Source organism: Corylus avellana, chromosome ca2, assembly GCF_901000735.1.
Source record: "Corylus avellana chromosome ca2, CavTom2PMs-1.0".
In the NCBI taxonomy this organism is placed as follows: Eukaryota; Viridiplantae; Streptophyta; class Magnoliopsida; order Fagales; family Betulaceae; genus Corylus; species Corylus avellana.
In genome coordinates, this window is record NC_081542.1 from 46,577,498 (window position 1) to 46,590,722 (window position 13,225).

The 13,225-nt window shown below is 35.2% G+C and overlaps 1 protein-coding gene across 1 annotated transcript; it reads right to left on the bottom strand.

Moving 5' to 3' along the window:
- Nucleotides 1-3,554: 3,554 nt before the first annotated feature.
- LOC132171743 (sulfite exporter TauE/SafE family protein 2-like) lies at nt 3,555-6,129 on the bottom strand. The gene is made up of 4 exons (XM_059583134.1): nt 5,204-6,129; nt 4,347-4,481; nt 4,063-4,215; nt 3,555-3,963 (listed from the first exon to the last, which is right to left on the bottom strand). The coding sequence occupies exons 1-4, from the start codon at nt 5,984-5,986 to the stop codon at nt 3,655-3,657; spliced, it is 1,380 nt and encodes a 459-aa protein (XP_059439117.1). The 5' UTR covers nt 5,987-6,129; the 3' UTR covers nt 3,555-3,654.
- Between the last annotated feature and the right edge of the window lie 7,096 nt (nt 6,130-13,225).

Here is a 13,225-nt window from a genome sequence, read left to right on the forward strand (position 1 = left end):
CTCTAATGTTTCACGCCCATTTCTTTTCAGCTCTTCAGATTCCATTTTCCAGTGCAGAACACCATTCTTATAGGTCTTTGAGGTAGACCAAGCAAGAAAAGTAGCAAAGAGCATAGTAATAAGCCATTCCGGGAAGACAAGGTTGCAAATCACTCCAATACTCACTCCTAACAACATGCATGGCTCCGACAGAAGTGCTATGTCAAAGTCAATCAATGTCCTGCCACCATATTTGGGATTAGTGCTTCGCAGGTTCCACATAAAATTTACAACTGACCCGCCTGTGACCATGAATGCTGAAAAACTTGATGCTGTCTTGAGGTCTACGCCTACCACAAGAGTTAATATGGGTATGAAAAGCCCGCCGCCGCCAATCCCTCCTGCGCTAGATATAGATGCGACTATGAAGCAGAGAATTCCTGCTACAACAACAGGGGTTGCTAATTTTAGTTGGTTTTCTTGTCTCTGCTGACTCCTCCATTGATAAAATTTGTTTATAAGTAAGTGCTTGATTCTGAGGGAGTTGGAAATGGATTCTGTTTGTTTTGCATGGGAATGATTAAAGGTGATGAAGAGGATTAGGGGAAGAATAAACCAACAAAGAGTACTAAGGTTCTTCATTTGTTTCGGAGTTCTAGAATGTTGATGGTGTTTTTTTTTTTTTTTTTTTTTTTTTTTTTTTTTTTTAAATTTTTTGTGAGGAGCTTTTGATGGTGTTGTCTCCAGATGAACTGTACTCAGTGTCTTCTTATATAAGAGCAAGGAAGAGGTTGACCCGGGCCAGATTTACCTATTTTTGGTCAAATCTGTTTTAGAGTGTGTTTGGAATTATGATTTTGCAAGAATAATTTGTGGTTTTAAAAGATATCTCAAAATGTAAGGGGTTTGTTATTAAAGTATCTAAACAGAAAAGATAAAGACAAAGATGGCAAGAATCAAGAATATTATGTGAATAAAGATCTACACAAGAATGAAAAGAATCAAGCATAGTAGTTGACGATTATTTCTTTGTCTACAACTATTTTACGCTGTCTACAAGTTTATGGGTAATTCTATAATTCACTTTTGTATTTCTCTTGTGTCACTTCAAGAATACATTATTTTTGAAATGATATAAGAAGAATATAAGAGTGACTTATAGCATTACTCTAAGATTAGGGATATTTTTGTATTTTCTTTTTGTCCAAGTATTTTGCTTGGGGAATACTCAAATGGTAGCGTATTTGATAGTTGAAGATTACAATGGTCGGTAAACAAAAACCCACTTGTTGATAAAAATATAATTAAAGAAGAAACTTTCAAATGGAGATATTTTCCAAGCTTTATAAAATAATGGTCTATGATTTTTGATTATTATCCTTGGTAGCAATAATAGAATAAAATTTCAGTTTAATTTTGAAAAAAGAAAAAAGTTATTTAATTTAGGATGAAATTAAGAAGAGAATTAAATGCAAGGGCATGTGGGGAAAACTTGTGTTAGAGGAACTGAGGAAGATCGAGGGGTAGTGGGTAGTTTTTGTAGAAGAAATACTCATTTATTATTTTTCAAGAACTAGAAAGTGTAAATATTATGGAATGAAGGTGTTAATGTGGAAATTAACCATTTTTATGACCTTGTGGAGATTCGAAAGGCTGCCTGCAGTCAGAGAAATAAAATATGGTGATGTTATGTTTAAATTAATTATCTGCTCTTGCGTTGACCGAGACGAGAAGATATATTATCTTAATTAATATTTGGTAATTTGGGGAATAAATTGTCGTAATTAATAGTTGGGGGAGTAAATAGTCATTAGAGTGATAATTTGAAGGGATTAAGTGGACTTTACCCTTAAATTAATTATCTGCTATTGCGTTGACAGATAAGATATATTATGTCAACAAGTATTAATCTAATTCCTTTAATTCGTAAGGAAAGCCCATTAGTTTTAAAGGAATTCATTAATACTGGTTGACATAACATATCAGTTGACTAAATTAGAAAAAATAAAAATAAATAGCAGTTGACTTTTTATAGTTTAAAATTAAGGAAACCCATGATTCATTCGACACTATTTCTCATTTTCTCAAAATTAATATAAATAGACTGTGAGAAGTGGGAGAAGAATCACCGAAAGACGTATATACAGCACAGCAGAAGAAAGTTTTTAAAAAGTATCGAATGAAAAGAGTTCTACATTAGTAAAAGAGAAAGTGTAATTGGTATTTATAAGGTCCAAACACAGTTTAAGCTTTTGCTTTAAAGTTATGCTTGGGTTGTATATACTTGTACATATAATCTAGTACGGTACTAGGCATTGGACCCGCTAGTGGAGCATCTGGCACGAAGCATCAAAGCTTAGAGCGATCTGATCATGACTTTTCAATTTTGGATGGTCAAGATCATAACCGTTAGTAACACGATTTAACAGTTATAATTAAATAATCATTTACTATAATTTAATTTAACCGTCAGAATTAAGTATCTATTAAAATTGATTTTAGTCTACTACAGTTGTACAAACATTAATAACTCAATTACGAGGTGAAGCCCAGAAGTTGAAGGAGTCTACAGGACAAGATTAATGAAATGAAGGTGCGCTGGTGTTTTGTTGTTTCAGTTTTTTCTTTTTTTTCTCTTTAGAAGGGATATGGAAAATGCACCTAGTGTTTGGAATTATTCTATATATCTGAGTGCTGCAAAGTATCCATAAGGAAAACGGGCAAGTTGCACATTCAATTTGTTTTGGTCACGCTGAGTGGAGCTTTGTTTGTATAGGCAGAGAAGAATTAGCTTCGTGATGAGAAACAGAGGCTTAAGACAGGCAAGTAAAAGCTTTGACTACTCAACCAGGCTTTTTGCCTCATCCTCTTGCAATCCCAGCACCATTGTTTGCCCCAGCAAGCTGGTGCCATTCATGGGTTTCCATGTGACAGTTCATGCCGCTGGCTTCTTTTGATATCTCACAAGACCATGTCCTCCGCCCCCCAGTTGCATAAGGTGCCGGGGCTTCTTTTTTTGTCTGCATTTCTTGTGCACAAGGAAGCCTTTGTTTGTGAAGTCACTGAAGTCTCTTGTTATTTCTATTTCTATCAAGTTTGCAATAATAAGACTGGATTAGGCGGATGACAAATGTTATTTAAGATGTTGGGAAATCCCATTGGTCGTTGATTTGTTGGAACAGCTTGTAGGTTAATTTTATTAACCGAATTGGTAATCTAGGTACCATTTTTGACTGGTCAAGCATATCTCTTATTAATTGTTCTAGAATAAATGTATGCACATGGTTTGTAGGGAAAAGTTGGAAGGTCTCAAGCCAACAAGTGGCAACTTGAATGGTCGGCTTGTTTGGTTAATATTACAAGTTGGACAGTTCAAATCCTCACTCAACAAATATATGGTTATTGGAGGTGGGATCGTGTATCCAACGTTTACCTGACAATGATGAGTTGAGAAGTGGTTCTGTCTTGAAGGGATTCAACGTCATAAAAAAAAAGATGTTGGAAGACATCCATTATGATGTTAGTTTATTTTATTTGCTGACCGAACCTTCAGTATTTGTAGTTGATTTCTGCCAGCAAGTTGTTTAATTAGTACTTATTTCCCTTCATTTGAAAACAAAATTCTTTGTAGCTTAACCGAAAAACTTATTAGGAACCTATTTACAAAAATTGTTCTTAACAGGGTAATTTGAATCCCATGTATTTCCCAGAAACATAGCTCCTCCAAACATCTACAGCTCCAAAGGTAGTCATCAGGACGGTACTCAAAGCCATCACAATGCTAACAGAGAATACGATGAGAGATGCCCTCCCATATTCTTGAATTGCTCTCTGCACCACTACCAATCCAAGGAACGAAGCAGCACAGCAAATGATGGCAAAGATGAGGGCAGCATCTGTGTGTTCCATTCCCAGCAACACGTACTGGAATGCCGACATGGTTGAAGAGAAGAAAACCATGAAAGAACATGTTGCCGCTGTTACCTGCACCAAAACATTAAGAGAAAAAAAAAAAAGAATTCCTGCCAGTATAAAGTGAACATGATGAACAGAGAATTTTTTAGAGATGGAAATGAAGGTCACCTCTGGCGCTATCCCAACATGAAGAAGAAGTGGGCTTATAAGCATTCCACCTCCAATTCCAAACACACCACCTAAAATACCTGCTAATAATGCCATATTTGGGAAGATGAGCTTGTTTGATGGTCCTTCTCTAATCAGGTCTTGATCTTCATCCTTCACAAAAGAGTAAAAGTTTATGTTAGATTATTAATTAAATGATTTAATTAATTTTGTTCTTAGAAGTATGAAGAATTTGAACCAAATAAATCATGGAAAACTGATATTCAATCCTTTTTGTCAAGCACCTCATGATTGGAAGCCTGATGTTGAACGCGCTCCTTCTTGCATAGGATCCAGGCGGTGAAAGTCATGGCAAGAGGAATTTGGAGTGATGAGATAATCCAGTAACCCGCTCCACAAGGTTCTATTTCAATTATACCCTGCACATATTTCGAACCACGCATTAAAAGACATGCCATTTAATTTATAAAAAGAATATAGAAGTAATGCTAAAGACCATCTTTTTATCTTTTTAAAGTTGATGTGTTGTATTAAAATTCAAGTATGATTCATCTAAAATTTAATAGTGATTTTAAAAGCTACATTAGCTTTAGGAGGATAAAAAGATGATCCCTAACATTACTCAGTTATGAGTGTAGATTGTGAGACACGGGAAATTTAGGGAATGAAGGGATATCTTAAATCTTAATCCATTTGTATTGTTAAGAGAAAGAGACTCTTGATGTGGCTTCAAATATTTATGTTTTCACAGATCACTATATTTCTTAATATATTTAAAACAAAATAAAATAAAGTAAAAAGACCCTCTAGCCTCCTGGTCCAGTCCTGGATGCAGCTTTCCCTTATGGTGGGCGTCGATTCCAGCGGACCACGAAGCTAGTGGCCGTGGCCCGTGGGATTCCCAAACTACATGGTAGTAATTTCACTGCTTTGAATCCGTCTCTAGATTTGCTTAAGCGAAAAGCAAAAAAGCTATACAATCACTTAGCAAAGTAACATATTAATTACACACTAGTTAATGGTCTATCGCTGGATTTTGCATTCAATTCAAAAAAGTATGCAATGTAATTGTTGTTAATTTTGAAGATTAAGATTATCCTCAAGAAGGATATATGATTAGAAATGGAGCTAGCAGCCGTACCTGTCCTTGCCGATTGCCACGGAGAAGATAGAGAGTAAAGAAGGAAAACCAGACAAGAACTAAGACCCCCATTTTCATCCATGGAAACCTCAATTTGCAATCTCCTTTCACACCCAAAAGAGGTTCTTTAGTAGCTTCAATCCCTTCACTTTCATCCGACCTCTTCTCTAATGTTTCACACCCATTTCTTTTCAGCTCTTCAGATTCCATTTTCCAGTGCAGAACACCATTTTTACAGGTCTTTGAGGTAGACCAAGCAAGAAAAGTAGCAAAGAGCATAGTAATAAGCCATTCTGGGAAGACAAGGTTGCAAATCACTCCAATACTGACTCCTAACAACATACATGGCTCCGACAGAAGTGCTATGTCAAAGTCAATCAATGTCCTGCCACCATATTTGGGGCAAGTGCTGCGCAGGTTGCACATAACATTTGCAACTGACCCTCCTGTGACCATGAAAGCTGACAAACTTGAAGCTGTCTTGAGGTCTACGCCTGCCACAATAGTTAATATGGGTATGAAAAGCCCCCCGCCGCCAATCCCTCCTGCGCTAGATATAGAGGCGGCTATGAAGCATAGAACCCCTGCTACAACAACAGGGGTTGCTAATTTTAGTTGGTTCTCTTGTGTCTGCTGACTCCTCCATTGATAAAATTTGTTTAGCAAGTGCTCGATTCTCAGGGTGTTGGAAATGGATTCTGTTTGTTTTGCATGGGAGTGATTGAAGGTGATGAAGAGGATTAGGGGAAGAATAAACCAAGAAAGAGTACTATGGTTCTTCATTTGTTTGGGAGTTCTTGAATCTTGGTGGTGTTTTTTTGTGGGGAGGAGTTTTTGATGATGTTGTCTCCAGATGAACTATCCTCAGTGTCTTGTATAAGAGCAAGGAGGAGGTGTTGCATGACATTTGTGTGGAAGATGACAGAATTGGCCACATCAACTAGACAACAGGAAATGGCTGCGATGTGTCTAGTAATTAATATTATTCAATATAATGGTCGGTAAGCACATACCCACTGGTTGATAAAAATATAATTAAAAGAAGACATTTTGCAGTGGAGATATTTTCTTTAGATTTATAAAATAATTTACTTTGATTTTTCGTTAAAGAAAGACTGATGAGATGTCCTCAAGAGGTAGCTCAATCGGCTGGGACCACACTTAATGAAGTTGAGGTCACTAGTTCGAATCCCCCTTCCCTTCTTGTGCGGACATGTAAAAAAAAAAAAAAAAAAAAAAGACTGATGGGGATTAGGATCAGAATTGGGAAGACTTGAAAGTTGGAACCATTTTGTACCCACTCATTTGTTTGTTATCCTTGCTTGCAATACTAGAATAAAGTAACATTTTAATTTTGAAAAAAATGTGATGTCCATCTTCATCTCAAGGGACTCTTATTGTCGAGGGGGCTTGTATTACCATCAGGATTGCTAACGGCTTATGCAAGAGCAATCCTACCGTTGGACAAAGGGTTTTACCGACATGTTATTAACAAGTTCGGACAAAAAGGTTTTACTGTTGAAACCAAAAAATAGGTTTTGACAATTGGTCTTACCCAAGTATGATATTTACAATTGGTATTTCGGGTCTACCCTTTTACTTAAAAAAAAAAAAAAAAAAAAAAAACCTACTTTAAGTGGGACATCTAATACCATTGGCTCCATGTGAGCATGATGTCCGCCAACACTCGGAGGTGGAAGTACAAAACGAAAAGGCATCATATATTACAGGTGAGTCGAAGAGGAGCAAGAGGTTACAGGTGGACTTTCAGTATCTCCGAACAATTAATTAATAAATCATGTGCTAAATGCCATCGAGATTGATGCCCAAGAAGGAAAAAAGAAATTAATTGACAGATTATGATTTAAAAGATATTTTGCATAATATCTTTCCTTAATTTTTCTAAATTCCCATCTAGAAGGTTCTCACATTTCGATTTCTTTTAATGTTGGTCAAGTATTTACATAGTTATTATATTTTTCCTTTCTTTGTTTGTTAGAAGATTTTATCATTTTGTAGCTTTAGGGTTTCACGATAAATTAGTATCAGTTGTATTAGAATAAACAACTTTTGATCAATAATACTATCGGTTTCTTTTTTCTATCAACATGTGTTGATTGTGTGTGCTTTTTTTTTTTTACGATTAACGCTTCCGCTACATCAAAAGGTTACTTAATTTATGATGAAATTAAGAACAGAATTAAATTCAAGGGCATGAGGGGAAACTTGTGTTAGAGGAAGAGGGAGATAGTGGGTAGTTTTTGTAGAAGAGATTTGTGTTGAAGAAATACCCATTTATTTTTTTTCAACAATAACAAAGTGTAAATCTTTTGGAATGCAGGTGTTAATATGGAAATTAAACATTTTTATGACCTTCTTGAGATTCGAAAGGCTGGCAGTCTGCAGTCATAGGAATAAAATATGCTGCTGATGTTGTTCTTAAACCGTTGAAAGTGTCATTCCTATGATCCGATCTTGTCTAGCCATTATAATTAAAATGGAAAAATATATTTTAAACTCCGTTTAGCGGCCCAAAACCAAGATTATGTTTTAACACCAGTTATTTTGTATGGCAGCTAGCCAATAGGGTAGTCTATTTTTTTTTTTTTCAGCAAAAGTAAAAAGAATCTCTTCGTATCTAATCATAATCTATTAATATTTTCTTATTTGCTTTAGTTAATGTTTTTTTATTTTTTAAACAGTTGAACCTCATTCATTGATAAAACAACACAGAGTAAAGCTCTGAAGCAAATATAGTCGAAGCTACGAGGTTATATTACAAGCATCAAAGATGACGTATTACATTTTAAATTCATACAAAATTCGCTAACTTATGACTAATTTTCAAATTAAACAGTAGATCTGCGTCAAACAAACTCAAACCAATACATAGATAGCTCTTATTTCTCGGCATTGAGAGCAGAGAACCTCAAGCCAAAACTCATCTTTCTCGACCCAAAAATCAGGATAACGTTCATATATACAACACAAAAGATTTGAACCAAATCAACTACCCCGAAGGACATTAAGTTAATCTTTTTATTTCCACGATCTTCTCTCCAATTCTACAAAACATAGAGGGTTGAATTCCAAATTATGTAAACTTCAAGTGAACAATTTGAATGCCATGAGAATGACAAAAGTTAAGTCTTTTCATTTTTCAATGTGGTTCAGGAAGCATGTTAATATTGGCCGGAAGCCTGCAAGTGAAGTTCGATGCTGTCTCGTGCTCCATAACAGAAGAAAGCTACTCTTCACTTCACATGTGAGCAAAAAGAGCACAGAAACCATGAGAAATGTCCACACCCAACGACATGATTTTTCAAAGCATTGAAAACAACAATTGTTTAGCAGAATAGTTTGGCCGTATTACCCACTATATATATACATATATATATATATATATATATATATATATATATTAAGAGACGTGGAACCATTTAACGAAGGACTGTAAAGACTGATCGAGTATACGAATCTGTCTCTAAAAATTGTGTGTCGGTTACGTGAGAGTCAAACAGTCGATTTTGTAGTATTGATCAATCGAAACAAAAGTAAATTGATGGGTTGATGCAGTGAATTAATTTGAATTCATTGCATTTTATCAATGATTACTTACCCAGATTGCAGATTAGGGCAAGTAAATATTACCCACTTGTCGCATGTCAATTGGAGGTGATGAGATAAAATTAATTATTGCCTTATTGTGGGGTATGGTAGGTTTTGATAGGCAACGTAGGTTAGGAAAATGTGGGCAAGGGTTGGGTCAATTCAGTCTTCCGCTGCATCCATGCCATTTAGATTTTGACTACCCCTACAGAAGTAAGTTGGATGTACGGATGCTCACAAGCTGATGTGACAGTGTCACAACATGTTAGCTAGCTTATCGTGCCTAGCCAATCTCCAACCTAGCTATTTCTGATATTACAAAGAATATGTAACAATTTACTCGTCATTAAATAATTAATTTAAGTATAACTGACGTAACAGTATCACATTAATTTATAAGGATTAAGATCCTCTCCAGTTGAAAAAAATTAAAGAGGAATCAACTAGTTATAACATGATGGTAAAATAGTAATTTCATTTTTTGTTTGAATAATTTTACTGTTATGGTATAACTAATCGGTTCCTCTAAATTTCTTTTCAATTGAAGAGGATCCTAGTTCAATTTTGTAAGTAGTAAAAGCTGTAACACCTAAATATTTTACTTCCTATACAAGTAAGTTAGTGAATATAGGTTGACAATTTTTGATACGACTCACAAACTTAACACGAAATTAACTGATTATGATTGGAGGGTCTGACCTGTTTAATTAAGTAGAGTTAGAATTGATTTATATAGTCTTATGCCTATGTTTTGATACGATCCAAACCCGATACGCGACATTTAGGACTAACAATTGTTTACAAGATCCTTGAATCCAACACGACATAAACCAAACATAAAATTCGTAGATTAAGGTTAAGGGGTTAGATGGAGTTTTGGACAATGATGACTACCCTACGTATGGCCGGTGAAGTGCAAGACACCCCTCCAGTCTCCACTACAGTAAGTTTAGCCATGGAACTTCATGGGGAGTCCAGTTAAGTGACAATCTAGGGTGCTAGCTTTTCATGGATAACTCATTCACATCATGCATTAAGAACTATTCCCCCTCCCTTTGCTTTAATCCATATTCAGCAAAAGAAAGCATTTTTGAATCATTAGGAATAAACATGATTTCACAATCTCCAGTCTAGTAACTCACTATGTAGATTAGTAAGTAACACGCCACCAGAAACTATAAACAACAAAAAAATTCCTAAAACTACTATAAAAGGCTTTCATTTCTGTCAATCAACAAACCCCACAAACAAATTCCAGAAAATACCTTTGTCGAACCAAAATTTTTTGTATCAAAATTTTCAGATTTCACAGAACCCTAGCTGGAGAACTAACGCTAGACTGAGTGGTTGTGCCAGTAGGTACTATCCCCGGTGGGTTTTGTCGCCGATGGCTTTTGCGTCGGTGGGTTCTATGCTTGAGGTGGCTTGGTGGGTTCACGATCTGGATCGTGCTCTTTGGGGGTTTCAAAAAAATAAACCCTCAAGTTTAAACCAAAACTCACTGTTTTGGATGATACAAAATGGTGAGTTTTGATCCTATGTGTCCAATGTGGACACGTAGGATACAAAAAATCGACTGAAGTGAACTTAAGTGAAACGGTTCGTTTAAATAAAAATAACGGCAGTTAACAAAAATTGACGGTACGGAGTTTATTGTAGTTTCGATTGACCCAGGGAGTAAATTGTCAAAAAAAAAAAAAAAAAAAACCAAGGGAGTTTTTAATTTTGGTTCGTTGACTTAGGGACTTATAATATATTTTCTCTAATTTTAATTATAAGTCTCATAGAGATCAATGTAACAGTTTACTCGTCATTAAATAATTAAACTTACGTATAATTGACGTAGCAGTATCACATTAATTTATAAGGATCAGGATCCTCTCCGGTTGAAAAGAATTGGAGAGGAATCAGCTAGTTATAACATGATGGTAAAATAGTAATTTCACTTTTTGTTTGAACCATTTTACTGTCATTGTATAACTAATCGGTTCCTCTCAATTTCTCTTCAATTGGAGGATCCTAGTTCAATTTTATAAATAGTAAAAGCTGTAGCACCGAAATATTTTCTTTTTTATACAAGTAAGATAGTGAATATAGGTTGACAATTTTTGATACGACTCGCGAACTTAACACGAAATTAACCAATTATGATTGAAGGGTCCGACCTGTTTAATTAAGTAAGTCGAGTTAGAATTGACTTATATAGTCTTATACCCATACCCATACCTCGATACGATCCAAACCCGACACGCGACATTTAGGATTAACAATTGTTTACAAGATATGCGAATCCAACATGACATAAACCAAACATAAAATTAGTTGATTAAGATTAAGGGGTTAGATGAAGTTTTGGACAATGATGACTGCCCTACGTATGGCTGGTAAAGTGCAAGACACACCCCTCCAGTCTCCACTACAATAAGTTTAGCCATGGAACTTCATGGGGAGTACAGTTAAGTGACAATCTAGGGTGCCATCTTTTCATGGATAACTCATTCACATCATGCATTAAGAACTGTTCCCCCTCCCTTTGCTTTAACCCATATTCAGCAAAAGAAAGCATTTTTGTCGGATAATAAGATTAATTAATGAGACAGAATCAAGTGGAGGAATCTCAAGGATAAAGATTAGGGGGGCTTCTTTATTTCATGTTGGTGTTATTATCACTAGTGATTGGAGGCTGGAGAGTAATCCTCTGGATCGTCTTTGTTGTGTCTTTACATGTACCAAATCAATCCTTTTGATCTTGAACAGTTTTAAGCCCAAAAGGGTCTCCCACAATCAAATCTAAGTGCGCACATGACTAAATTACAACGTAACACGTCAAAAGCCACATCCCACGCCAACGGTGAGTGGCTCCGGTCAGTAGGATCCTCATGTCCACTCGAGCTTGACCAATATGGTCTCCTAGCTGTACTTCAAAGTAGACAGTAGAAATATTCTTGATTATCACGTGTGATGCTGGGAAATGAAACCATCTTATTTTTATCAAAATGAACCCACAAACCATTTAGTCAACACTAAATTAGGAGCTCGTTTTAGGACAATATAATCTTGTTCTTCTGGGCAGAAAGGAAGAAATGACATATTCCTACTTGCCATTTAATTAAATTTAAATTTTAGATATTTAGTATCAGGTAAAACGTACGGGGAGGATATACTTAGATTTTCTGTATCAGTGGATATAATATATTGTTGCCCACTTCCACTTGGCATAAATTTATTGATCATTCCCTTTAAATTGAAACAAAAGAAAGTGACAGCTTATCTAGAAAAAGGGATCGAGAAAAACATGTACCAATGACAGTTCAATCCATCCATTAATTTTCTCAGTATTTTCTTCTTTATTATTTCGATTTGAGTTGTTGCTTGACATATGGTTCCTTTCAATTGTCTGATCGTGAAACATACTGTATGTCAACTTCGTTCCTTAGTTTCAAAGATTTAAAGATCAATTTTGTGGCTGAGAGATATAGATAAGGATGAGTCACTTAAGATGGATGCCACGAATGAGCTTTTGTTTTGTTTTGTTAGAGTAACGTTATGAACCATCTTTTTTTTTATTTTTTTTATCTTCTTAAAGTTGACGTGGCTTTTAAAATTACTATAAGATTAAAATCTAAGTATAATTCATCTAAAAGTCAATCGTGATTTTAAAAGTCACATCAACTTTGCATTATTATTATTATTATTATTATTTATATTCCTCCTCCTTTTTCATTATGCAAGTGCAATCCATATAAGAAAATTAGGTTTTGGAGATTTCAAAAGTCAGCTTAGCTTCCAGTGATTTTCTGCTAATCTGGTGCCATATAGTTTAATCCAAATGGTCCAGTTTTTTTTTGTATTTGGGGACAAGTATAATAATGAAATCTGAAAGAGGGTATCTCTTAGAATCACAAATTAAATTGAATAATTATTGATAGAGTGACAAAGGAGCAGTAGGAGGGAGTGATGTCTTAAAGTAACACAATAAACAAAAAGTGTCCAACTAAAAAATTAATTAAGCAGGCTGCAACATCACCATCATCATCATCATAAAAGACAAGTGGCAAAATAAAATAAAAGAAAAGAACGAGAAACACCAAAAAAGATGACCATCAAATGATAATAAATAGAACTTTTCTCCTTTACAAACCCCACCGGGTTATCTTTGAGTTTGAGCAATTATAGAATATTAAAATTCATAATGAAAAGCCCATTCCATAATAGGCTAAGTTACCATGGAGATAAGAACAGGGGAAGTTCGCTGGGAACAATTTAGATAAGCTCATAGCATTTCCAACAAATTCTCCAAAATCCCATATTCTTTACACTTTAGCTAATAAAACCCTACTCCAACTTATTATCTTCAGAGTCTTTACACTAACATATTGCTACTGTGCCTCTGCATTTTAAAGAGATACTGTA

Excerpts from the sequence above, each read along its gene's own strand:
- LOC132171743 (XM_059583134.1), bottom strand. The coding sequence starts at position 5,986 with ATGAAGAACCATAGTACTCTTTCTTGGTTTATTCTTCCCCTAATCCTC. Across the intron at positions 4,216-4,346 it reads ATCAGGCTTCCAATCATGAG|GATGAAGATCAAGACCTGAT; the intron begins GTGCTTGACAAA and ends TCTTTTGTGAAG. Across the intron at positions 3,964-4,062 it reads ATGTTGGGATAGCGCCAGAG|GTAACAGCGGCAACATGTTC; the intron begins GTGACCTTCATT and ends GTTTTGGTGCAG.